This window comes from Rhamphochromis longiceps, linkage group LG20 (genome assembly GCF_057381845.1).
Source record: "Rhamphochromis longiceps isolate RC_006_pf linkage group LG20, R_longiceps_female_GT1.1, whole genome shotgun sequence".
Lineage (NCBI taxonomy): Eukaryota > Metazoa > Chordata > Actinopteri > Cichliformes > Cichlidae > Rhamphochromis > Rhamphochromis longiceps.
In genome coordinates, this window is record NC_140576.1 from 33,189,222 (window position 1) to 33,213,014 (window position 23,793).

Here is a 23,793-nt window from a genome sequence, read left to right on the forward strand (position 1 = left end):
CCCAGATTCATACGCAATTCAGGTTAGGCAAGCAGCTGCGGTCATCAGAGGTGCATTAAATTAACTTAATAAATAATACAGGGAAAGTAAGCCATTGTTGCTAATATCACATTATCCCAGACTAATATTCAGACTCTTAGTCAGGATGTAATTTAGTGAGCTGGTGCCTGTGGTGTGATTCATGCAGCAATTTGATCATGCCACCATTTGAATAGGCAGCATAAATATTATGGCACAGAGGATGTGAGTCAGGACAGAGAATCCAGTTCACTGGGCCATTACTTGAGTTGAAAGGAAAAAGAGGAAGTTGGTTTGAAGATTTGTCACCATCAGATCTCTCTGTTTTAGAAAGGGGGTTGGCTCAACAAAGCTCAGGAATGTGAAGAAAGATCTGGGTGTTGGGAATGTTTGTTCCCATAAATAGGAGCAACTAGTCGCCAGTTTCTGGGTGGGAAGAACAGCTAATAATACTATTCCAGCTGCATTATTATAGCTCCATTATTAACTGATATAATACAGAGAATTTTAATTTAATTTACATAAAATATATAAATAAAATGATTTCATAATGTGGGACAAAATAGTGGTGCCAGTATTTGGTGGTTCCAATCAACTTTCTTTATTTCTAACAAAACCTGCTTCAAATGCCTGAATATGCATTATGTTTATCTTGATCAGCAGGTTTAGTCTGTTGCCACAAATCTGCAGTGCAACAGGTTAATCAAAACTGACCCTTTGTTTCGTGTCATCCTCCTAAAATGCAGATGTGGTTGTCTTGTTGTATGATTTTGGACCTAAATTCCTGCTAGAAGCTCCTTTGAGGCAGTTGTCCATGCTCAGCCACTCATCACTGGTGGTGGTTGATGTATCCATCTGTGCCAGCAAAGGGGAGCTAATCCCTGACAACTGCACGCCTCTGACACCATGTCTGTTGCACTGCTGGTTGTGCGATACAATAGCTTCTCCTCTTTTGTCCTTGAAATTGTTTTAATTAGCACCACAGCAGGGAGAAGTCGAAAACATAAGATTGAGACAGTAGGATGGACAAAAGTACACAAGTATGATAGTACAGTATTGCAAATGACAGTCAGTGATATAATTGAAAAGGTGAGTGATGTGAAAGCAGCAGTGAATCAACTTCAAATATTATAAAAGCATCTAAATGTTTATGGATAACTGAAACTTCCAAAGCACACGATGCCTTTTTAAATCATAGTTAATTATGCTTATTTTAAAATCAGCTACTCTTCCTAATAAAAATTATGACTTTTAGTATATTTTATTTACTTATTGTTCCATTAGAAGTATCGTCCTGTAGTTGAATAGCCAGAGACTAATTTAAGTGCGCATTAATGAGTATTTCATGAGCGATACACCCACTAGAAAGTTTTAAAAAGCAAATTACTTTAAAACTCTAGAACCTGTTATGCTTGCTAAACCATGCTTAACAAGTGCAATGTAGGTAGATGTGTGCATGTGGGGGTGTGTGTGAACATGCATGTGTAGGCTGAGATAAGCCACAGCCTCATGCGATCACACTTGTTCCACCACCGAGACTTGGACCTCCCAGCAGCCGACGAGAGGTGCGCATGATCCGAGAGGATCATGTGACCTCTAAAATGCCGCAATAATCCAATATCCATGTCTGTTAGTTGTGCGCGTCACTTTCTGTTGGAAAGTTAATGCTCTGAATCTTTGTGGAATGCCAGCCTACGTGTTAACTTTAGATATCGATAAGGAGAAGACGGGGTCGTCATTTTAGGGCAAAGGTTGCCTTTAGTTTCTGTAGATTAAAATGGAGGTTGAAAAACTTAGATTGGCCATTTATGTAAATACTCAACCCCCCCCCTCCCAGTTTCTGCTCTCCCAAGTCAAACACCCATCCCCCTCAGACTCTCCTCTTCTCCTTGCCCCATGAGAGGCGAGATGGTGGAGGGGGAAGAGAGACAGAGATCCCAAACCATCTGAATCCCTTTTAACTAAGTGGACTGAGAGCAGTAGGGCAATTATTCCACCATGATGCATTCCTTTTCAAAAGAGGATGCCATCACCGTGCAACAAATGGAATGCAAGCTGTGTTATGGCCAGTGAAGGAATGCCACATCCAACTCACAGAAAAGTACATGAAAGAAAACATTAAATCAGGTGCTTTAAAAAAAACTATATAAGTTGAAGCGTTCTATAAATTTATTAGGACCACAATATAAAAACAGAACAAAACATGTAAAGCAAAAGACATTACTTGAAGTTAAGTAGTATTTATTATGCAGAATCTCCTCAGTCGGGATGCTGCTGATGTTAGCAAAAACAAATATCAATCAATCAATCAATTATGATTGGTTAAGATGGAGCACAACTAAAATGCTTGTTACAAGTAACTACAGTTCCTTTTAACCAATATGGTCGACTAAAAAGTAAGATGTTTTCCCTGAAACACTGCAAAAACAAGTGTAAAATAGATCAAATAGTGACATTTGAGTGAAAATCAAGTATATGGATAATAACTAAAAAAAATAAAACTTCTGTATAGACAACCACAGTCTGTAAATTAGGTAACAGTTACAATGGCTCAGATTGCTTTGTAACTGATTAATTCATGTTTAAAGCATATTTCAATAGATTCTCCCATGTTCAGAGCATGAATGCTTGGATAAACAGTGTGTGGTTTGTGGTAGCTGACCACAAGCTGTTAGTTTTCCTGAGATTTGATTATCTATCACTTACATTGTAGGCCAATTTCCTCCAACTATAAACACAGGCTTAATGATGAAAAATACAGCTGTGTGGTGTTTGAATGGAGAAGCCTACAATTAACTAAGATTAATAACAGTGTGCTGTGATGGAGCCCCCCCCCCCCCCCCCCCCCCCTCATACTCGGACCCTCAGGCAAAAGTTCTGTGAGAAAAATTTTCTCATTTTCAGTCGCAGCGTCAAAAGGGATGTGTTTTTTAAAGGTTTGCCGATTTGTCTGTTTGGAATTTGAAGGCTTTATTTTTCTATTTCTGTCAATTTTAAACTTTATTTTACAGAAAATATAAGAAAAAAAGGCAATTTTTTTATGATAAATCATTTATTAACGCCTCAAAGCAATGTTTGCTTTTGTAGTTTATTATTGTTTTATTTATAATAACAATGCTGTTAATTCTTTAAGAAGATATAATAAAAAATTATACACTTTGTGGTCATTAAAGATATGATTTTAGTCTGGCGGGGGTTCTTTTCCCATACCCCACCTGTAGATTGTGCACCGCTGATTACTCCAGACACCCTTTCCAGGTCCACTTCTTCAGTGTTTAATGGAGCTCATCGTCCCCTACTAATTCTCTCACCATTTCCCCTGAAACTGGACACTCTGCCACATGTATCATCCAATAGCACCTTTCTTAGGAAGTGACTGGAGCATGGAGTGAGAGCTTTAGCACTTCTTTTAAAGAGTAAGACAATAGGAACAAGACAAATTTCCAACTGAGCAGCTGTGTGGTGGAAAACACTTGCCTTTGTGTAGTCCTTCCCACAGTCGCATAGGGGCTGTCATATGCTCAGCATTTGCTCAACTTTTTTAATGGGGTTTTGAATGCATGTGGGGTGAAACCAAACACATCCTTAGATGTGTGAAAGTCGCAGGGTATAAAGACAGATGTATGAATGCTCAGTTCCTATTCTCCCACCTCATCTCTGTAATGATTTAGTGCCTGTTTAAAAAGAATCGCCTTTTTTGTCATATAGCCACAGATGTTTCCGCCCATCTGTCTTTTATTTATGGCTGATAAAGCTGTATATTTACATTCATCCTTACAGAGTTAGATGACAGTAGTACATTTGTAAATAACAGTGCTTTGTATCTATATGCTAAATTGCTAGCTTGGTTCAGATCTGTAGGAAAAAACAATGTGTCTTTGTATGTGACCTCATTGTTCCTTGGTTGAACCTAAGTCCATCTGAAAGCCTCACCACTAAGCAGCCATCTTGGTAATTCCTCCAGGTATTTATTTAGAATATTTTTTTATTGTTAGGGAAAATCAGCCGCTCTTTCATAATCTCAATTCTTTATTTAGCAGTGACAGCTATTGAACGTGACACGCGAAATGAACGCAAATTAAATTTCATTTAATGATAAAAATGAAAATCAAGCGTTAGGATTTATAATATATACTATATATTATTTCAAAAAGCTTTAAATGTTTGGAGGGTTTTTTTAAATATACCTTGCTAGTTTTAATTATTTTTGCTAGCGTTAGCTGACAACCATCTTCTCTAAATGGGTCACTAATGTCTTCAAAAAGAAAAACAAAAATGTAGTGGCTTCCTTTTGGGCATTTCGTAGTGGCCAAAATGCCCCAAAGGGCATTAAAAAAGTATTTGAGGGTGCTTGTTTAGCTCATTGGGTTGAGCAGATTGCATAGATATGCTATAAGTCTGAGGTACCTGGGTTCAACTCCATACCAAGGCCAATCTGCTGTGTTTTTCCCCTGGTCTTTCTCACAGTTTTACTATTTCTTCCCCACTGTCAGCCATCAAAATACAGGCTTTAAAAACAGCTGTGAGGTTAATATGGTCTGGAAGTGTAGCTGGTCATTCTACTGGTCATTAGATTACAGGTGCTAACCCTGGTTACGACCCCAACTTCCACAATTATTCAGTGATATCTCAGTGGCTAAATGCCATCTTTTATATGCAGTTTGTTTGTTTACTTTGCTTTAACCGGTGGAGAGACTCAGCCAAACATATTTCTTTCTTTGTATTCATGCTAAGCTATGATTTATGCCGTAGCCTCATATTAACCTTACAAACATGAGTCAAACATTCAATTGTTGAGCAAGAAATCAAAATGTGTCCAATTTTAAGTTTGCAAACGGGAAACGGTAGCTTGAAATCTCTGCAGTCTGTGTATGAAACTTCCCAGTGTCTGCGTCGTGTTAGCAGGCAGTTTCTGTGTGTTGACACACAGAAAGCAGTCAGTTAAATGCGTCTGCGAGATAACTCCAGTCCGAGCCTTTCATCCTCTGGACATTTGGACGGAGGCTCAGACAGGTCAGGGTTAATGACAGGCTGTCAGTGCACCTTTAATGTACTACGTGTTGAGTAAAGGCCGTTTTCTCATCCGCACATAGATAATGGTTTTGAAAAGAAAAAGGTCAACACTGATAAATAACTGGATTTTGATCATCAAATATTGATGAAAAACAAATGATTCATGTCCCAACCTACACTACCCAGGTGAGTTCATATTTCATATCAGTGTAACCGACCTCTCATCTGTCCTGAAAAACATTTCCTTTAGGGAAGTCTGACTGTAATGGAATACTAGTAAAAAACAGAAGAATGTGCTTTAATTTGTCAAGGGGATCTGAGCTGACAACTTTAGTAAAGTCCACTATAACAACCTTCCAGGGCCCCTGACCTAGGGAGGGAGTGACCCCTGACCTTATTTGGGCCTCTTTTATGAGGACTTTTTTGGCTGAGCCAGATGGCTAAACTATCAAAGGGTTTTTTATGAGAAAAATCTGCAGGCAAGGGTGGAGTAGTATATTTATCTCATTGTCTGGAGGACCAAGCCTCTGTAACTTCCGACTAGATCGGGTAGAAAGAGTTGAAGACGAGTTACATAGCAGAGTGTGCACGTGGGAACCTACGCACTATCGATGAGCATACAAAATATGAATTTGTAATTATTGAACGTGAGCTCCATTCTCATGTTTTAAGCCACTGGAGGTGGTTCATTAGACATACTTTTATATTTATCTGAAAAACATATTCATGCACACAGCATCCAACTATACAGAGCGATGTGTTTGCAAGATATTTAACTGTCTGGTCTAAAATTTATTATTAGCAATTTCTTGTTTACTCAGTCATCCAGTCTGCAACCAATGCAAACAGCAGCAGCAAGCAAGGAAAAACGACTCAGCAGCTCAAACAACCTGCTGTCAAATAGCGACCGGCAGCAGAATGAAATGAACAGCCTGTTGTTGAAAGAAGCTGCTGCTCTTCTGAAACTTTTTACAAGTAATGCAAAACTTGTGTATGGACACATGTTGTAATGAATCCGATGTGTTGTTTACTAAAGATCAAAAATGTGTAGAAAGCAGGGGAATTTGCATGTTTGGGGAAGGGAAGAGTTGTGTGTCCCAGGGTCACTATAACTTGCTCTGCTCACATCACTCATGTTGCATCTTTATGAGCGATGGCCTGTTTTGTTGGATTGAGTTTCTGGGGAAGCATTTGTGGCCCGTCTATGAGCTGTGCAATACAGGAATAGATTCAATATTCCAGTAAATGTTTGACGGGACGTGAGCTGTGCATAATCCGGAGCACGTGCTTGTACGTGCATGAATCGGACTTGAAGCTAATCATAACAAAGCTACTTTATGTGTATAGTTACACAGGTGAAAATCCCACTCAGTAGCGCCTTCTTATACGCTTGGGTCGCACAGCTGTTGTAAGCATTACCAGTTTGTTGTTCTCTACAGAAACAAACTCAGCTGTTCCCTCTGAGCCCACTCATCATCATCTTTGGACTTCTGTATAGACAGAGGCACAAAAAAAAAGTAGACACATGTATCTAATGATTAGTAAGAAAAAAAAAACAGGAGTTTTAAAATAGATCTGAGACCAGATTAGTCATGTATATTCAATTAAAATATAATTTGAAGGATTTATATATAAGCATTCACAATTGTTCCCAGATTCAAGATGAATTATTTATGAATTAACATCACTAATGAATCATTTATGTTATCAATTTTTATAACAAGGGTAACCTAAGCTGTGGTTTGCCTGGTTGTTTTAATGTGGCCATACCTTCCCTTGATTGCACTCAGGGGTCGAGTGAGATCTAAAGTAACTGGAAGCAGTTAAAATAATAGGAGCTTACCATGTGTTTGAGGTTATAAGAAGAGGAGGAATGGCCTCTTTACACAGAACAGCCACACTGAGGACTGCTGATGTTTACTTCAACATTTGGAGGACCTGGAGAGTGTGAATGATAAAAGTTTCTTTAAAGGGTTTTCATCAGGCAGGTCAAATCACAGTGCTGCATTACTTTGCATTGTATCCTGCCTCTTTGTGTTAATTTTGCATTATCAAAAAGCTAAAATCAAGTAGTCAATAACAATGACAACAGCTGAAAAGCAGCCGCTGCAAACAGAAGAAAATCGAAGCAGTTTTGGTTATTTTCCTCTGTCAGACAACAACTCAGCACATGTACACACCCACCTGCATTCAAAAATAGTCATTCTTACATAGATTCCACATAAGCTGTCTCCTCCCATTTTCATTCACAAAGAGAAGCGTGGTGGTGGTGGGGGGTAGGGAGGCGGGGCTAATCTTTTTCCAAATTTGTATGAGTCACTGAAAGAGCACAACAGGCATGTGCCATGTGCTGCAGAGAATGCCACTTGTTTTCCAGCTACAGTGGGAAAAAAATCACTTAAAGTTTGACTGAAACTGTTCACCATACAGACGTTTTTCACTTAGGCGTCCTTTCAGTTTAGTTCTTCGCCATTTTGACTTCACAGTTTGATTTGTGTGTCTTGCAAATGAGCTAGAAACCAGATTTATGGGGGGGATCCTTCACCTTAAGAGGTTTTTTTTCTCCTAGTTTCACTGTTAAATCTCCTAAAGTTTAGAACACAAAGACCCCTCGGCGCTGACCAGCCCACCCCGCAGATGGCCAGAGGATCAGAGACTGTCAGCACGCTTAAACGAGCCAAGAGTCGAGGTTCCAGCCCTGCGGGGAGGACGGAGCATGAATGGGGTATTTCCACCAACTTCTATAGCCCCCCGCTGGGCATTTGTAAAATGATTTGTGGCAAATTTGTTTAATCAATATGGATGCGGGGGAAGTCTAAAGTCTTTCTTTTGCCTTCTTTTCCTGCCTGTAAATGCATCATTGGTCACTACCTATGATGACGACAAGATTACTTTCTGTTTATCTGTGCTTGCATGTGTGTGTGTGTGTGTGTGTGCATGTAAATGCTAAATAGAAGCATACCTGAGAGAAAGCACTTATTTATCAGTAGTTAACTGGATAGGGCAGGGATTCAAACAAGCAATGCAAGTTTGAGTGCTTCATTGCAGAGAGTTTCTTTTTAAAACATCTATTGAATGTTTGTTCTGAAAGAAAAATCCACTTTCATGTGCTCTAGCTGAATTTTATCGTTTTCCCCTCCTTTTAAGTTGTATTTGTATGAATCAATAAAGTAATTAGTGTGATACGCTGCAAAGGTTGGAATGCAGCTTGAGAAAATTTTGTCAATAATTCGTGGAAAAAATAAATAAAACTGATGTCGAGAGCTTAATAAGCCCTGTTAATCATAAATCCTGTTTTTAGATTTGGGAGTTTTATTTATATTAGGAGTCACCAGCTTTGGGATCTTTTATGTGACTCTACTAAGCACTGTATTCGGTCTGCATGGTGTCTTTGCAGACACGCAGGTGGCTTCGATCCAATTCTTCCAAGGCTGCTGTCTAGAAATCAAAAGACAAAGGCACTATAGGGTTTTCTCCTTTCTATCCAGCTTTTAATTTACAGTTTTGCTTGTTAAAGAGTAACCCCACCCCTTTTCTCTCTATACTTCAAACAATTCCTTATATTACAGGAGAGAGTGAGGCTGTTTACATCCCTCGAATTCATTGTTTTTGCTAGAGGAAACATTAAAAAGTAATTGTACCATAAAATGTATACATTCAGTCTGAGAATAATAGATACCGTGACCTATGTCCTGCATTTTATCCTGGATCCTATGCAAAGTTATTATTCACAGCCCTTTTCAGATGCCTGTTACTGACTCTTCCTCTAAATTGTTTGCCATTATAAACCTTGCAAAGCTCATAAGACCATTTGTCACACACCTTTCAACTCCACTGACTCGAATGAATTCAGCACACTCTCCAAATGTTTCTTTTTTTTTCAAACTTTCTATCTAAACTGTCACAGCAGAGCTTACCACACCACAGCCCCTCCACAGATGTTGGCAGAATTCCTAATTTTATTCTCTTTCTCTCAGCCTGTCAGTTTTGAAAGGGGGAAGCAGGACAGAAAATAATCAGCAGAACATCCCATAAGTCTCTATGTGAGGGCGGCAGATGTGGGTGTGGAGGGGGGGAGTTGCCACTGGGCCTCCCCAAAGACCCATCTGACTATTGTTCAGCAGAAAAGCCATTTCTGTGGTTGCTATAACAACCATAATGCACCCTTATCCATGTTCCTGTGCAGTACTTGTGGTAGTATGAGATCTGATTTTTTTAAACTGTATTCACAAGAATGAGAATTAGCAGTCTTATTCAATTATTTTTTATTGTAATTTTTTAATCAGAGTGCTATTCAACATGTAAGCCTGCATGGGACAAGAGGAAGATACTTCTAATAAGTTTTTATGAGCACACAGTAATAAGAACTATGATATTTAGGCTGCTCGTCTTACAGGAAATGCGAATAGATTTTTTTTTTAAGTGCCCCCAAGTAAATACTATTGAATACAATAGGCAGAAGCCGAGGGGATAAACAGTTTCATTCAGTGCTCACAAAAAGCCGTCAGTACATCTGGTACGTCAGGTCCACGGCTGTCTTTGTCTGCAGCCACTGTAAACCTCCACCCAGAGACTCAAAGCCCACCAGGTGTTTTAAAGTCTGTGGGCCACCGCATTCACTGTCAAGTGCTATAGGCTGCCAGTTTCTTTTGTATTTAGAAAAGATTTACCCTTTCGATTCCCAAGGGCCCTTTAGAGTGCTTTCAGCTGATGGTAAATCTACCACTTAATTTGCATTTAATAATTTACTTATTTATTTATTTTTAGATCTGGTTGCATTGCCACTAGTAATGCAAAAATTAAAGGTTTATTCCCAGATATTTAAAAAAAAAAAATCCATGTCTGACAATGTCAGCATTATGGCAACACTCAGTTTTGTCTTCTCATATTTAAGCAGTTTTAGGTTAATATGATTTTATATGTTCAATAAGAAATTCCAGATAGACTTTCTGCTTTTTTGCAAAAACTGAGCATGTGTGTCCCCATGATATCATTGCTGACACACAAAGACGTGTTACAGTCATTAATGTTTCATTGGCACCATACCATACATGTTCTCATCCCCCATGAACCAGCTGAGTTAGTTTCGTCTTCAGGTGACACTGAAAACAATGTGATCTTCCAAAAGAACACAATAAGAGAAATGTTAGAATTAAATTATTTGTACATAGTTTTCCCTTTCATCCCGCCGCTTGAGAGTGATTATTCATTAACTTAAATGAACATATATAACCAAATTTGGATGGTGCGCTGTACTGCTGTATAACCATTATATTCTCATAAGCTAATTAGAAGTGCGAGAGGACTGATATCCTGCAGCCCCTCTGCTCACCACTTCCCACCCTGTAAATCTTTATGGCCCTGACCCAGATTGCATCTCAGATTTGAATGATTGGCCCCCTGTTGACTCACAGCTTGATGTGGACTGCCCAGCTCTCCCTATCTCTTTGTTTATTGTGTCGCAGATTCTTTAAGTTTCACCTCTTCATCCCCCAAACTATAATTCCTTTAGATAATCCCATCAAGATTTGTAAATTAAGAGTGCCTTATTGTAATGCTTTTCTCCCTGACATCTTTATTTTCTTAAACAGCGTCTTAAAAATGATATATCTGTGGTTGTGCATTAACTTCTTTAATGTGTAAATTCAGGTATCGAATCTTATTATTGCACAGACTTCTTTATTGTGGCTCTAACTAAAAAAAAACGAGAGTGAGAAGTGGACACAGTGGGGTTCTATTCATACAGTGAGCCCTTGTTTCCCCCAACACTCTATTGTTTATTGATGAAGGCAGTTGTCATAGTCATGCAATAACAAAAGCCTGACTATTGCTGTGTTTACATCTGCACAGGAACCACTGGGCAATTCTCCATTAAATTACAGCCATGTGTGGGCCACTGATCTCTCCCCTCACCCGCTAGCCCCTGTGCCACAGACACACACATTCACACAGATCCCACACTCAGAGTTGAGCTGGATATTAAACTGTTGCCATCACTGTAGACCAGGACTTAACAAATAAAACCAACACTGACTCATTTTGTGATGTCAGCGCCTGAAATTGTTTAAAATTGTGTGCCGAAACAGTTACTTCAGTTTGGGCAGAAACTACACCCGAAAGCTAAAATCAAAGAATTCACGAGCAGAGTAGAAGTTGTTTGTGGAATGCTGTAGCACATAATCTCCTCAGGCCCCTACCCCCCATCCTCTCAGTCAGTGGTGTGAGACAAATAAGCACTCATCTCGCTATCTCTGAAGACACAGATCTAGTTTAAAGAGTTTTTTTATACTTCCTGTTCCACCCAGGTGTCATAACAATTTCCGGTTAAACTCTTTACATGGAAACGCGTTTGTTAAATTTTAACATTTTATAATCAAGTACCCTCGATGAAATGGGGTTTTTTTTATATTTACTTGAAATGGTATATATTTGAAATTTTATTTGAAATGATATATTTTATATATCCCAAAATAATTAAGACACCTCTTAGAAAAAAAAGCTAGACTCACACTCAGTGGCCCATGAAGAATGCAGAATGCACAAATAAGTAAACATTCTTTGTTTAAAAAGCTTAACTGCTTTTATTGCACTAAATGCACACAGATGGGTCCTGTTTCTCTGAAAGGTTCACATGTCCACTGGAAATGTCAGGTTTCCACACTGCAGGCTGCATGTTGGACCTGGACTGAACCTGGACTTAACTTCACATTTACGACGATGACAGAGAAAAATTTCCCCCTTCAGCAAACAAATGTTAAAAGAGCCTTTTAGCATCCAGCTCTGCACGTACAATGTTCTGCACAGTGAAGGTCAAATTTCCAAGAAGGGTAACAAAACGTGCAGTCCATTTTTAAATAGAGAGACAAGTTGTTGTTGTTGTTGTTGTTGTTTTTTTTAAAAAGAAAGAAATTATTAGAGACAACCCATCTACATCTATGAAGAAAATTAGCCAGCTGGTTTATCTAATAGGCTCTACATAAACAGAAACATTCACCGGGAAAAACAATATTGGCACAGCCAGCAAACATCCAATACCTTTCACCTCAGTGCCCTCAGCCTCTATTCTAGGCCGATGCTACCAAACAAAAGAACAAAATACACATGTTCATGAAAAGGAGGACATTGCAAAGGGTGTTTGCTGATCAATAACGAAAACAGTCGGACACTATAGTAATTGCAGAGAGCCACTATACTTGTATTTTCTAGATAATGCCATGTTTAGGTGATTGAAAATCAACAGTGGCAGGGAAAATGACTGTATAGTCTTAAGAAAAGGCACATTGATTGCCTTCAAGCAGCGCTCACGTTCTGATATGACAAATATGAAGGGGGAAATCACTGGACCTAAGTAACAAAAAAGGTCACCCAAACTGTTTTCATTTTCTTTTCCTATCCTCAGCGTTGCTTACCCTTTCCATGGGACTCAAGTCTTGCATGAAAAAAAAAAACTATTCCCCTTTGTCCTTTGTGTAAATTTAATGACGTTATTTATGACTACAAGGGAGGAAATGTTTTAAGGGGCACCTGAAGAAAACCATCAAAGGATAAAATAATAAAACAGGATCTGGGAAATACACTCATAAGAAATCCTGATGTCAGTGAGCAAGAAGCTAGTCAACCATTAAAAGACTATTTGTGGTGTCCTGCTGGTGAGAAAACATCTAAAAGGGTCAGACAGCCTGGCATGGTGTTTTTTTTAGGTCTTTACATAGAACAAAAATGCCATTTTTCCCTTTTGCTTCTCCAGTAGACAGTTAATTATTTGCAATCTAACACGTGTAATGTCGGTGATTTAATCAAGGAGCTCGGGAATGACACTCAAATGTCATCAAGAGTGTTGATGAGGGTCATGTCAAAGAGATTCATAGCTAATGATACTGCGTAGTAGCTTTTATGTGCTATGAGCCTTTAGGTTTTATCACAAGAATGCACAATTTTACAAAATAATATAACCTCTACCTTTTATTTTAGACTTGAATATATAGAAAAAAGCCAAACGTGGTGTGTTTTCTTCAAACTCTGCAAGCTTCTGTTTATATCACTTTATTTGACAGCAAGGAAGAGTAAAGGTTTTCCAGAAATAAAGCTAAAAAACAAATCTGCTTGTTTTGACAGCAGCACTGATTGTCACACTGAGGTGAAATGGCTCACCCTTCCCCGATTGCTCTGTGCCTTTCATCTTTTACTGAGTCCTAAAAAACACATGTTCAATTCACAATTCCTGAGCAAGTGTCAGGCTGTTATTGTTTGTCCGCTGCAAGGTCGTCGTAAAGCTCATCGAGTGACACATCTGAGAAACTTAAAGTCTCTCTATCCCACAGCACTCTCTTGTGAAAAGACAAGGAGGGGGTGAAAATTAGGCCAGGATATAGAAAATAATAACTCAGTAGTTACTGTCCTGAGGCTGTTTTCAAGCTGCCTTGTTGGCCGTTTATGAGACCTTCTGTCACCAGTGTAGATATACTATTGTCAGATACATGACCTGGTCAAGGACACAGTATTAGGTTTGCTTTCTGCGTTCGCTGCCTCTTCTACTGCCGTTTCTCTTTTCTCAAAAATTACATAACTGAAACTGAACAGTGCAAAATGATCACTATAGATTTCAGGCACCAACAAATGCGTCTAACCTCAACACAAGGCCATTGAATCTATATGTCTCGATGGTGTATTACATTATACAAAGCAAGAATGTGTGTCGAATAGAAAACAGTTTTTAGTTTAATTCGCTGGTATATTTAATTATGATTATTTACTTATGGAACTTTTTTCCAAGCAGTCAGCCATTTTTCCAAATTTTACAACTGTGCACAGTTTAAGTTGTATAGATTGAATGTTGAAGAAGAGCGTATTGAAGTATGGTTTCTTATTGGGGCTATAAACTGTCTAGACAACACTCCCCTCTTTTTCACCTTCAGCAAGTCCCTTAAAGGACATTTGTTTATTTGAATATAATGCTGTGTCTTTGTCTCACACTTATCAGCTGTGGCATTATATAACACTTACTGAGGCATTTTAGAGTGATAGAGAATGGTAGAAAGGCCAGTATCACCAAGAGTTACTGAAACTTTGCATACTCCTGTCTGTAGGTCATTTAAATGATATTTTCTTAAATGAACATCAGCGCTTTCTCCTAGTATCAATCACTCTTTCATGCATGGAGCTACTTGTTAAAAGGAAAATCCAAATTAAAAATGTTTCCTGAACTTATCAGGGTCAAAAACATGTTTTGTATAAATAAATAAAAAATTGAAAGGATACAGTGCAAGCTGATCTGATTTTCACATAGGAAGTTGCATGAAAACCAGCCTTAACTACAGTGTTGCGGTTTATACTTTTGTTTTTTGCTTTTCTTAAAACTTTAACGTTCAAGCCTCAATCTATGAAGCATGAACACACTTGCCCTAACTTGCCTAATAGACTACAAGATCTGCATTTATGTGTCAATTGTGCTTCCACGAACAGTTTAATCCCTTTACAAGCTTTATATCTGTATGCCTGTTGCTTCTTTTCCTGTCAACATGCATAATTTTACCCAAAATACACTTTCGTCAAACTACAGTGACCTTCACTGTCCTCTATGAAAGCAACACTTTAGTATGCCCTTGGTATACCAATTAATGTCTGCATGAGTTAATCTGCGAAAAAGACCTACAAATAGAACTCCAAGGTTACACTACAACCATATTCTGCTATTCCTATACTTTGCCCCACACACAGTCTGCAGCAAGACTGTGTGTTTCCACCGGAACATATAGCACCCTTTAGAAATCTGTGGGTGACTGCTGTTGTGTGGTGAGCTATAAACATGCAAGAGGTGATCACTGTGCTCTGCATTAATAAAGGTTCCCCCTTTGTAAATTCTCCTTTGTGATGTGTAGTGAACTTCCTGGAATGTTTTTTCGGCACACCGACTGTGCCAACAATGTGAATGCTAATGTGAAGCAGGACCAACAGAGTCATTCCAGCATCATCCTGATCCCATAACAGAACCCCTGTTTTTTTTTTCTTCTTTATTTTGATTTCCCCCCCCCCTGACAAAACAACATTATTATGGCGAGTACAGCAGCAGGAAATACAGTGACAGATTCAGCCTCTTTAATAAATAATACACCACTGCAAATGGTTAACCACACAGCAGTTAGGGACATCACCTAGCATCACAATAATTTATTGACCAGCTCCTTCAATGCAAAACCACACATTTTGAGCTATTTTGAAAAAAGAGTTGCGTAGTGGGGGAGCTTGACCGTTTGGCTTTCTCATTCATTCAAATATAACCAACAAGACGTTTTCATTTCATGTTTGACTCTGTTTCCTGTTATGGCTCAACGGTATCCTTAGATGACTGTGTTCCCTCCATTAGTGTACATCCTTGAGACAAAACTACTCTAACGTTTCATATTTAGGAGATCAACATTTACTAGTGCACAATATTCTTTTTTAAAAAGATTAAAGGGAGGGGCACATATGTGCATGTACATGGTTATAGCCTATGTTTTGATGAGCATAAACTGACTTTCTGTAGAACTATTTTGCCATATTTCCCTGTAGGAACATCCTACTTAGTCTACAGTGATGCTATTGGATACAAAACGCTGTATGTAAAATATGTGGAGTTTCCTGGAAAGGGATGGCCAAAAACCCATAAACAATAAGTTGCTTTAATGAAAATAAATGGCATAAAGTAGGATCGGATCATTAAATTTCGCTGCTTTGAGTTTAAAGTCAAAGAAACAATATTTGGCTGAACTCTCGGTCGCCTTTGTCTTTCTGTGGCAGGCAAAATATAGTTTTCCTGAACAAGGAAAAGTACTATAAGTTGGGTGTTATTAACCCTGCCTCCATCCAGAGCGCCATCCACTAGCATGGCTCCTCCCGCCCCCTTCTGGCACTCTGCTCCGCTCATCAATAGGGAGCGCATTTAAATAATGTGTGAGCGCTTGGATCAGAGCCAATCAGCTGTCAGGGGACCGTGATAAATCGCAATGCATTATTGATAATAATAATTACGTTGACATGCGCATTTCTACTTCAGGGGTTAATTTTCCGAGCCGAAGAATCTGTTGAAGAAGGGGAGGAAATTTGTCTGTAACTCTTTGCTCCTGATGGTCGCACCATGTCGCGGCGCAAGCAAGCCAAACCGCAGCACATCAACTCCGACGAGCCCGGATCGATGGAAAATGGTAAGTTTACGCAAAAAGATGAGCTTGTTGGCAAGAAAAGTTAACATGTAGGAATGACACAGTATCGACATTTTATTTAAAAGTGTGGAGAGGGGCTGCTTTTACATTGTCCTCCTCGCACTTTGACCTGTTGCTGTCCCTCTCAACTGACCGGGGCTAAAACTTCGGTCGAGAAGCGACACATTTAGAAATCAGGTGCTCCACGAGGGGCTCTTTTAAATTGAAACATTGTAAGCTTTCTGTCTCTCTCTTTTTTGGTAAAAGCCGAAAAGCATCGTTTATTCTTGGCTCTGTTTTGTCTTGTTTCGTTGTTTATATTGACGGTTTGATTCTAATGAATGAATTGAGGTTGTTTCGCGGACTAAATTAAAGACGGTAAAGTACTTTGAACTTTTTGTTGATTCATTGAAGGGCACGTTGCTACATTTTGGATTGTTTACGCTTTTTACATTTAGAATAATTACCTAATTTGGTCAGGATGCCTGTCGTGTAACTTTATTTCATTCACGTATTGCGAGCTGGTTTTACTGTTAAATTTGAATCGGCTTTTTTAGATTTTGCGCAGTACCTTTGACTCTTTGTGCCGGATTCCCATAGGTATCGTTACAGTTTATTCTGCTGTAATTATAATTATCCGTACTTTCTGCCCCTTGTAATTAATAATTGTGTAATCTGGCGAGAGTTTATTTGCAAATCTGCGCCTCAGTTGGAAGTTTCAGACAAAGGTACCCAAAACTGTATGAAATATGACTCTGTAGTAAGCCGACCTAAAGGCAATAAATCCCCCAGTTTAATGCATGACTGTTTCCTTTCGTACATATGTGGAGAGGTGGGGGATGGAGCAGTGGCCTTTTTATGGAGACTGGGTGGGGGTGCGTTTTGGTGTTGCCATAAGCAAACTTCAGCGCCGCTGTAGCCCTCATAATTAGAAAACTTGGGATGACAAGTTTTCCTTCTTTTTCATGAACTGTAGAGCATAAAATGCCAAAAGGTTATGCATGAATCTTATTCAGCCCGCATAAGCTGAACGGTTATCTCTGACCTCCTCATGTTGTCCACCAAAGGTGATCACAGGAGGCTCATGCGCCGTCAAGTGGCGAGCGAGTGTGCTGCGTCCTGTAGTTATCTAATGATGGATCCGCTCTGATAAGGACTTTTTTTTTCTTTAGTTTTAAATGCTGCTAAGCTGCATCATGGGTGCTTTTCCAGTCGACGTTAACAGTGTTGCAGAGCCATAGTTAGCGCTTCCTCATGGATCAGAATGTAATGCTGTTTGCAAATTTTTCGTGACACCGCCTCAGTGCCGCCTGGTGAGCAATTAACAAGTCCAGCAGATTCCTTGGGCAAATGCAAACAGGTGGTCTACCCCCCATTCTTCCAGGCATTAGCATTTAACAATACACCCAGTTGTGAAATGGTCTCTGGTTAGCACACAAATTAAAATGCTCACTTGGAGCACTTATCAATCTTTCAAAAGACTGAAAAATGCTTGGGAAGTGTTTTAATAAATGTAAAGCTGTCTTGTGTTTGAGCCATTCTCATTTATACAATATAAAACCTGCAATTTAGAGAAATTGTTTCTATTGTTTCTGGGGTTAGTTTAGTGTAAGGTGTTTCCTTTTTTGTGTGTGTTTTTTGGTGGTGGGGGGGGGGTCTTTTTTTTTTCTTCTTTTTTTTCTTTCAGAATCTAACTTGAGTGTAACTTGATACTCAATCTGTAGCTCTTTGTTTCTGTGGACATTGTTCTAGGTAGCCAAAGATAAATGATTGCCCTCTACAGGCCCTTTGGACAATAGAGCAATTCACAATTTTTACAGCCTGGTGCATTTACCTAGAGAGAGTGGACAAAACGGGGGGGGGACCCTTTTAGATGTGATGGTGTGAGCCAGTGAATAAGTACATTACACCAAATCAGCAAAATCTCAGATCTTGACAAATGAACAAAACATTGTAGCCTTTAATGTGTTACAGGAATTACATTATTTGATTTGACGAACATGGTTGTAATTGTATGAGAAGTATTAATGTAAATATTTTATTCTCTCGTTGAAGGGATTCATCAAGGTGATTCCGCTGAGGAGATTGGAAATGAAGTAAAGAGGTTCAGAATGGATGAAACCAGAGTGTGCACCAAGTGCTGTGCTGAATTCTTCGACGAAGAAGAATTTCTTGAACATGAGAAAAATTGCACAAAAAGTCAGCAAGTGGTCATCATGAAAGATGGAGACGGCAGTGACGAGCCTGAGAAATATTCACAGGGTTCTTCTGAAGGCCTTGCCAGTGATCACGAAGACGGCCACTCCAGCAATCATTCTCCATCGCGTGCCAACACAGACCAGCTGGAAAGATTGGAGGAGGAGTCCAGTGCAAATGCAGATGATTCCAGACACCAGGATCGGGGAGAGATGTCTGCTAGTCCTGTGATGACTTTCCAACCCTCCCCGAAAAGGCAAGATTCAAATGTTACTCTTGAAACCATGGCTGACACTAAAGTGGCTGTTTCCCAAATTCCTTCAAACACTTCTCAGACTTCACAGGATGCCATGCAGGCCATTCCAGTAATCCTGGAACAGCTAGTGTGCCTCCAGCAGCAACAGCTACAGCAAATCCAGCTCACCGAACAGATCAGAATCCAAATAGCCATGATGGTCCCACAGAGTCTCCAATCATCAGTAGAGTCAACAATGGATCCTCTGAGAGCCCTTGGTGCACATCTCTCTCAGCAACTGTCTGCTGCAGCAGCACTGATAGGAAAAAGAACCGGCAGTCAGAGCCTTTCCATGGAGAAACTAAAGCAAGGTAAACTACCTCTACCCACTGGCATGTCTCCTGCTCTGAATGCAGGAATGGGCTCGATGACATCAAACACAGACCTTTTAAAGGGTGCTCCAGATCTAGCCGGACGTTTACCAGTACTCATGCCACAGTCTTCAGGTGTTCTGGGTTTCCCTAGCGTGTTCAGTGGAGTCCAGGCAGGGATCGATGCCTCCAAAAAAGTGAAGCCCAAGATGCTGAACATCCCACCGGAATCAAAGAGTGGGGACCCACTATACAAGCACAAGTGCAAATACTGTGGAAAGACTTTTGGCAATGACAGTGCCCTCCAGATTCATTTGCGTTCTCACACCGGGGAGAGGCCTTTCAAGTGTAACATCTGCGGAAACCGTTTCACAACCAAGGGAAACCTCAAAGTGCATTTCCAGCGGCATAAAGACAAATATCCCAACATCAGCATGAATCCTCATCCTGTACCCGAGCACCTTGACAATATTCCGACCAGCAGTGGGATTCCCTTTGGTATGTCCGTACCCATGGATGAGTCAAACATAACCGAAATGAAGCCTGTGCTAAGTCACCCAGCGGCTGTTTTCAGCCCATCATCCATGCCAGGGTTTAAAACATTTGATGGCTTTGGGGGTGATCCATTTTCCCAGAGACCCTCGCCATCAACAAGTAATGGCTCCCCAAATGTTTCGTCTGTGTATGGCCAAGACGTGGGCCTGGAGCCCAACCAGAAAGATGCTAAAGAGATGCTTGGAGCATTGCACCACATGAATGGTAATTCTCTCTTAGGGGAGCAAAGCTCTGGAACAGCAAAACTTCAGCAGATGGTGGATGGACTGGAGAAGAAGACTGGTGATCCCAATGAGTGTGTGATCTGCCATAGGGTACTGAGTTGTCAGAGCTCACTCAAAATGCATTATCGCACACACACTGGCGAAAGGCCGTACAAGTGCAAAATCTGTGGCCGCGCATTCACCACAAAGGGTAATCTCAAGGCTCATTATGGTGTGCACAGGGCTAGCACTCCTCTTAAAATGCAACACTCATGCCCAATCTGCCAGAAAAAGTTCACAAATGCAGTGGTTCTACAGCAGCACATTCGCATGCACATGGGTGGGCAGATCCCCAACACCCCCATGCCAGAAAACCAGTTTGAACCAGCAGAAGCAATTGTGCCTTCTCTCCCAGAAGAGAAGTCTATCGACGCCAACGGATTTGAAGCCAGCATGGAAGATCAAGAGCCAGAGCTTAACAAGACAGCAAATGACTCCTCCAGTTCCCTGCCATCTGCCGCTGAGGAGCAACCACAGAAGCTTGCAGCCCCTGTAATGTCCAGCCTAGATGTTTTGAAGAATCTCTCCAATGCTCTTGCACTGAAACGACAAAATAGCACTACTTCAGAAAGTGAAGGAACATCCAAAGAATCCCCACCAGCTCAGAGAGAGCAGGAGTATCAAAACGGCCGTAGTCCCTCCATCTCAGACTCTGCTGCGTCTTTTCGCTCCTCTTCTCCAGTTAACAACTTTAATGGCAAATCTCCTCAGCCTGCTCTTGATGAATTTCCCCAGAGCGGGTCAAAACCAGAGTCAGGTGACGCTAAAGATGAGTCAAGTGGCGCACTTGACCTCACAGCTTCCAGCAGCTTCACCCCAAAAGCAATTAAGGAAGAGCCTGGCATGTCTTTTTCAAATGGAGACTATGGTAAGTTTACAAGTTGAGTGAAGTGTATTAGATGCTGTCATCTTGAATGTGTAGACCTAATCTTCAATCTTTCTGTATTAGTAGCTTCCAGTAACATGCCTTTCATGAGGATACCACCAACGTTGGCCAGTCTAGAGATGAAAGTTCCCCCAGAGAATCCTCTGGGCCCTCACGGGTTGTTCAGCTCCCATGTGCCTCAGGGAACAGCCATGCCCTCCTCAGTCTCCCCTGCACCACGACGATCAGCCAAACCACATGTGTGCCATGTCTGTGGCAAGAACTTCTCCTCTGCCAGTGCCCTGCAGATCCATGAGCGCACACATACAGGAGAGAAGCCTTTCGCCTGCCACATTTGTGGCAGGGCTTTCACAACGAAGGGAAATCTAAAGGTGAGTCATCACTTGTCTGAGAAATGGTTAAATTAGGCATTAGAGTTCATGTATATAGATGATGTACTGAAAAATAAGTGTTTTGGTTTTTTTTTTTTTTTTTTTAAGGTTCATATTGGCACCCACATGTGGAACAACTCATCAAGGCGTGGCCAGCGTCTGTCTCTAGATAATCCCATGGCGTTGATTGCAATGACCCCAGATGCAAAGATGATGCCAGAAATGATGCAGGCCCCCAAAGAGCTGGTCGCTCCTCCGATGAACTTTGACCCATCTCTGTGGAACCAGTATGCGACTGCTACCTTCAGTGGTGGCCTGACCATGAAGACCAACGAAATTTCTGTCATCCAGGGAGGTGGCATCCCACTCCCTGGGAGCCCTGCTGGTGGGCCCCTGATTGGCTCCACTGGAGGCCTCATGAAGATTGATGGATCCCACTCAGGCTTGCCTGCCACCATGGCTGAAATTGAGAAAAATGGCTCAGACAGTGTGCCAAAATCACAGTTTCCACATTTCATGGAAGAGGGCAAAATAGCAGTTAATTAGTTTCCTTTGTCTTTCTTTCTTTATCCATCAGGTAATAAACACATTCACTTTTGTGAATGTCTCTCTTCTTTATTGAGGTACAATCAATATTCTGAGAAATTCTTGTTGATTTGCTGTTAAATTGGTTAAAAATGTCCAATTAACTTTATTGCAGCTATTTTCCTCCTGATCTCAGTGATTCTTAAGTGTTATTACTAGTCAAATCTGTATAACTGCTAGGGATGCATCAATATAGCAGCTTATTTTTTTTCAAGGACATTGACAAAGAAGACTTGCTGATCTTTCGATTAATGTCTGTCTATTGTTGCATAAACTTTGATGGCATGATGAAGCGCTGAAAAACTTTATTAATTTAGTTATAAAAAGATTTCTCTGGTTCCCTGGTACAGAAAGGGAGGAGAATGACAATATCCCAAGCTCATGATTCCAGTTGGTGCATCCCTAAAAACTACTGTAGTTGTATTTTATTTCATGTAATTATATATGCGGGTATTTGTTTTCTTTTTTTTTTCCTTTTTTTTTTCCCCAGTGAGTTGTTTTGTTGTCTCTCCAGAAATTGAATGTATAACTTACTTGAAACTGCTTTAATTCAAGACTGTCTCCTTGATACTTTTGAAGGATTTTGACTTTAATAGGAAAATAACCTGAACGTGCCAGCCTGATGAGTCAGAAATAATGACGTATTTGACCACATGTGTCCATACTACTTCCCCCTCCTGTTGTGTGCCATAGGTTACATGATATTGTACATATTTGTAGTGGTAAATGTTATTAGCTTGTCTGTAATTGAAGAGGCGTTCTGATCAGATTAATGTAATGGGCAATGCAAAAATCTCTCAAAGTGCAACAGTTCAGTCATAGCTGAATTTTGGTTGCACTGGCGCCAGGATACAGTAGTTAATAACTTGTACCCTTTTCCAAGTGCCTAGTCTGATTTCATGGCACCATCTGGTTGTAACAAAGGTGCTGTTTGACTTGAGATATTGTGTTGTGACATGGCATGTATATCACATCTTTGTCAGCTTACTAAAATCATTTTTTACACCCACGTAGTCCACTTCTACAACTACGGAGTAAAATTTTGTTGGCTGAGCTCTGAAGGCTATCCCATGCTTAATGTTCTCATGCCTGCACTTTATTTAAGGTTTTAGTTTCATTTACATTGTATAGATACATTTACGTCACTGCTTAATTGTACTGGCTAAAAGGGGAAGAGGTCAAGCCAACATTTGTATGTGTATTTCCTTCCTGTAACAAACAGCTGTTTACGGTAATATACAACTTGTAGCATGATTAATTTATTTATATTACACAGTGCTTGAGTTTAGGGGTAAGTTCTACCTCTCTTAGATTTTAGTTGTCCCACATGCCCCTTACACTCAATGCAATGCTCTGTACGTTTCTGGGTACATTGTTTAGTTTAGTTTAGTTTTTCCGATAATGCGATAAGATTTCTCACTCTCAACCTGCTGAGTTGAACAGTAATGAATGTATGTCTGACACTTTACACAACTCAGAATGGTCCAAGTGCTTTGTAGGTCCCTGCTGTACATTCCTTATTGATATGCATTTGCCAAGTTGTGCCTTTCTTTAGCAACCATGTCAGAAACTGCTTTCAAGTTGTCTCTACAGTTCAAGTAATGTTGAGCCAGTTTGATCCGTTTACAGTGTAAATATTTCTTCTTCTTTTTTTTTTTTTTTTTTTTTTTTTTTTTTTTTTTTTTCCAAAGGTTTCCTTCACATAAATGTTTTCTGATTTTTGAAAAATAAAATCAGGGTGACTTTTTCAACATTCCTCCTGTCATTACTTCAAAGATCATCGAACTTTAGCGATGAAAATAAATAAATACATTTTTAAAAAGCCTTAAGACTAGACAGCATTGTGCTAGCCAGACCTCTAGGCTAATATTTATGGCTACACAGGCTTGTTTGAATGTACATAAAATCCCTTATTTACATAAATTCACCCTTCAATAACTACTGGAAATTTTCTTTTCTTTTTCTAAATTCTCATTTCCCAACAGGAGCTATTAATCCTTTGCCAGTTTGCATTCTCAACGAAAAACTATTTGCATCCCCAACTGAAGCGTGGTATCCAATCGTCCATTTTTGGTAATCAGCACAGTGGCCTCTTCCTGAGGAATTTTGAAATGATCCAT

The 23,793-nt window shown here is 40.0% G+C and overlaps 1 protein-coding gene across 3 annotated transcripts; it reads left to right on the top strand.

The window, feature by feature from the left end:
* Window positions 1-7,411: 7,411 nt before the first annotated feature.
* Window positions 7,412-23,350, top strand: sall4 (spalt-like transcription factor 4). 3 transcript variants are annotated; one of them, XM_085393381.1, is made up of 5 exons: window positions 7,412-7,756; window positions 16,067-16,214; window positions 18,267-20,699; window positions 20,781-21,088; window positions 21,197-23,350. In XM_085393381.1, exons 2-5 carry the CDS (start codon window positions 16,148-16,150, stop codon window positions 21,632-21,634), a joined length of 3,246 nt encoding a protein of 1,081 aa, XP_085249507.1. In that variant the 5' UTR covers window positions 7,412-7,756; window positions 16,067-16,147; the 3' UTR covers window positions 21,635-23,350. The 3 variants fall into 3 exon arrangements, with proteins under 3 accessions (XP_085249507.1, XP_085249506.1, XP_085249508.1); XM_085393380.1 differs by lacking the exon at window positions 7,412-7,756 and having other exon boundaries at window positions 15,925-16,214; XM_085393382.1 differs by lacking the exon at window positions 7,412-7,756 and having other exon boundaries at window positions 15,925-16,214; window positions 20,784-21,088.
* Window positions 23,351-23,793: the final 443 nt, after the last annotated feature.

What these genes read in the sequence shown, in the direction of transcription:
- sall4 (XM_085393381.1), top strand. Translation starts at nt 16,148, where the DNA reads ATGTCGCGGCGCAAGCAAGCCAAACCGCAGCACATCAACTCCGACGAG. An exon ending in GCCCGGATCGATGGAAAATG is followed by an intron (nt 16,215 to 18,266) that starts GTAAGTTTACGC and finishes CTCTCGTTGAAG; the next exon opens with GGATTCATCAAGGTGATTCC. An exon ending in CAACGAAGGGAAATCTAAAG is followed by an intron (nt 21,089 to 21,196) that starts GTGAGTCATCAC and finishes TTTTTTTTTAAG; the next exon opens with GTTCATATTGGCACCCACAT.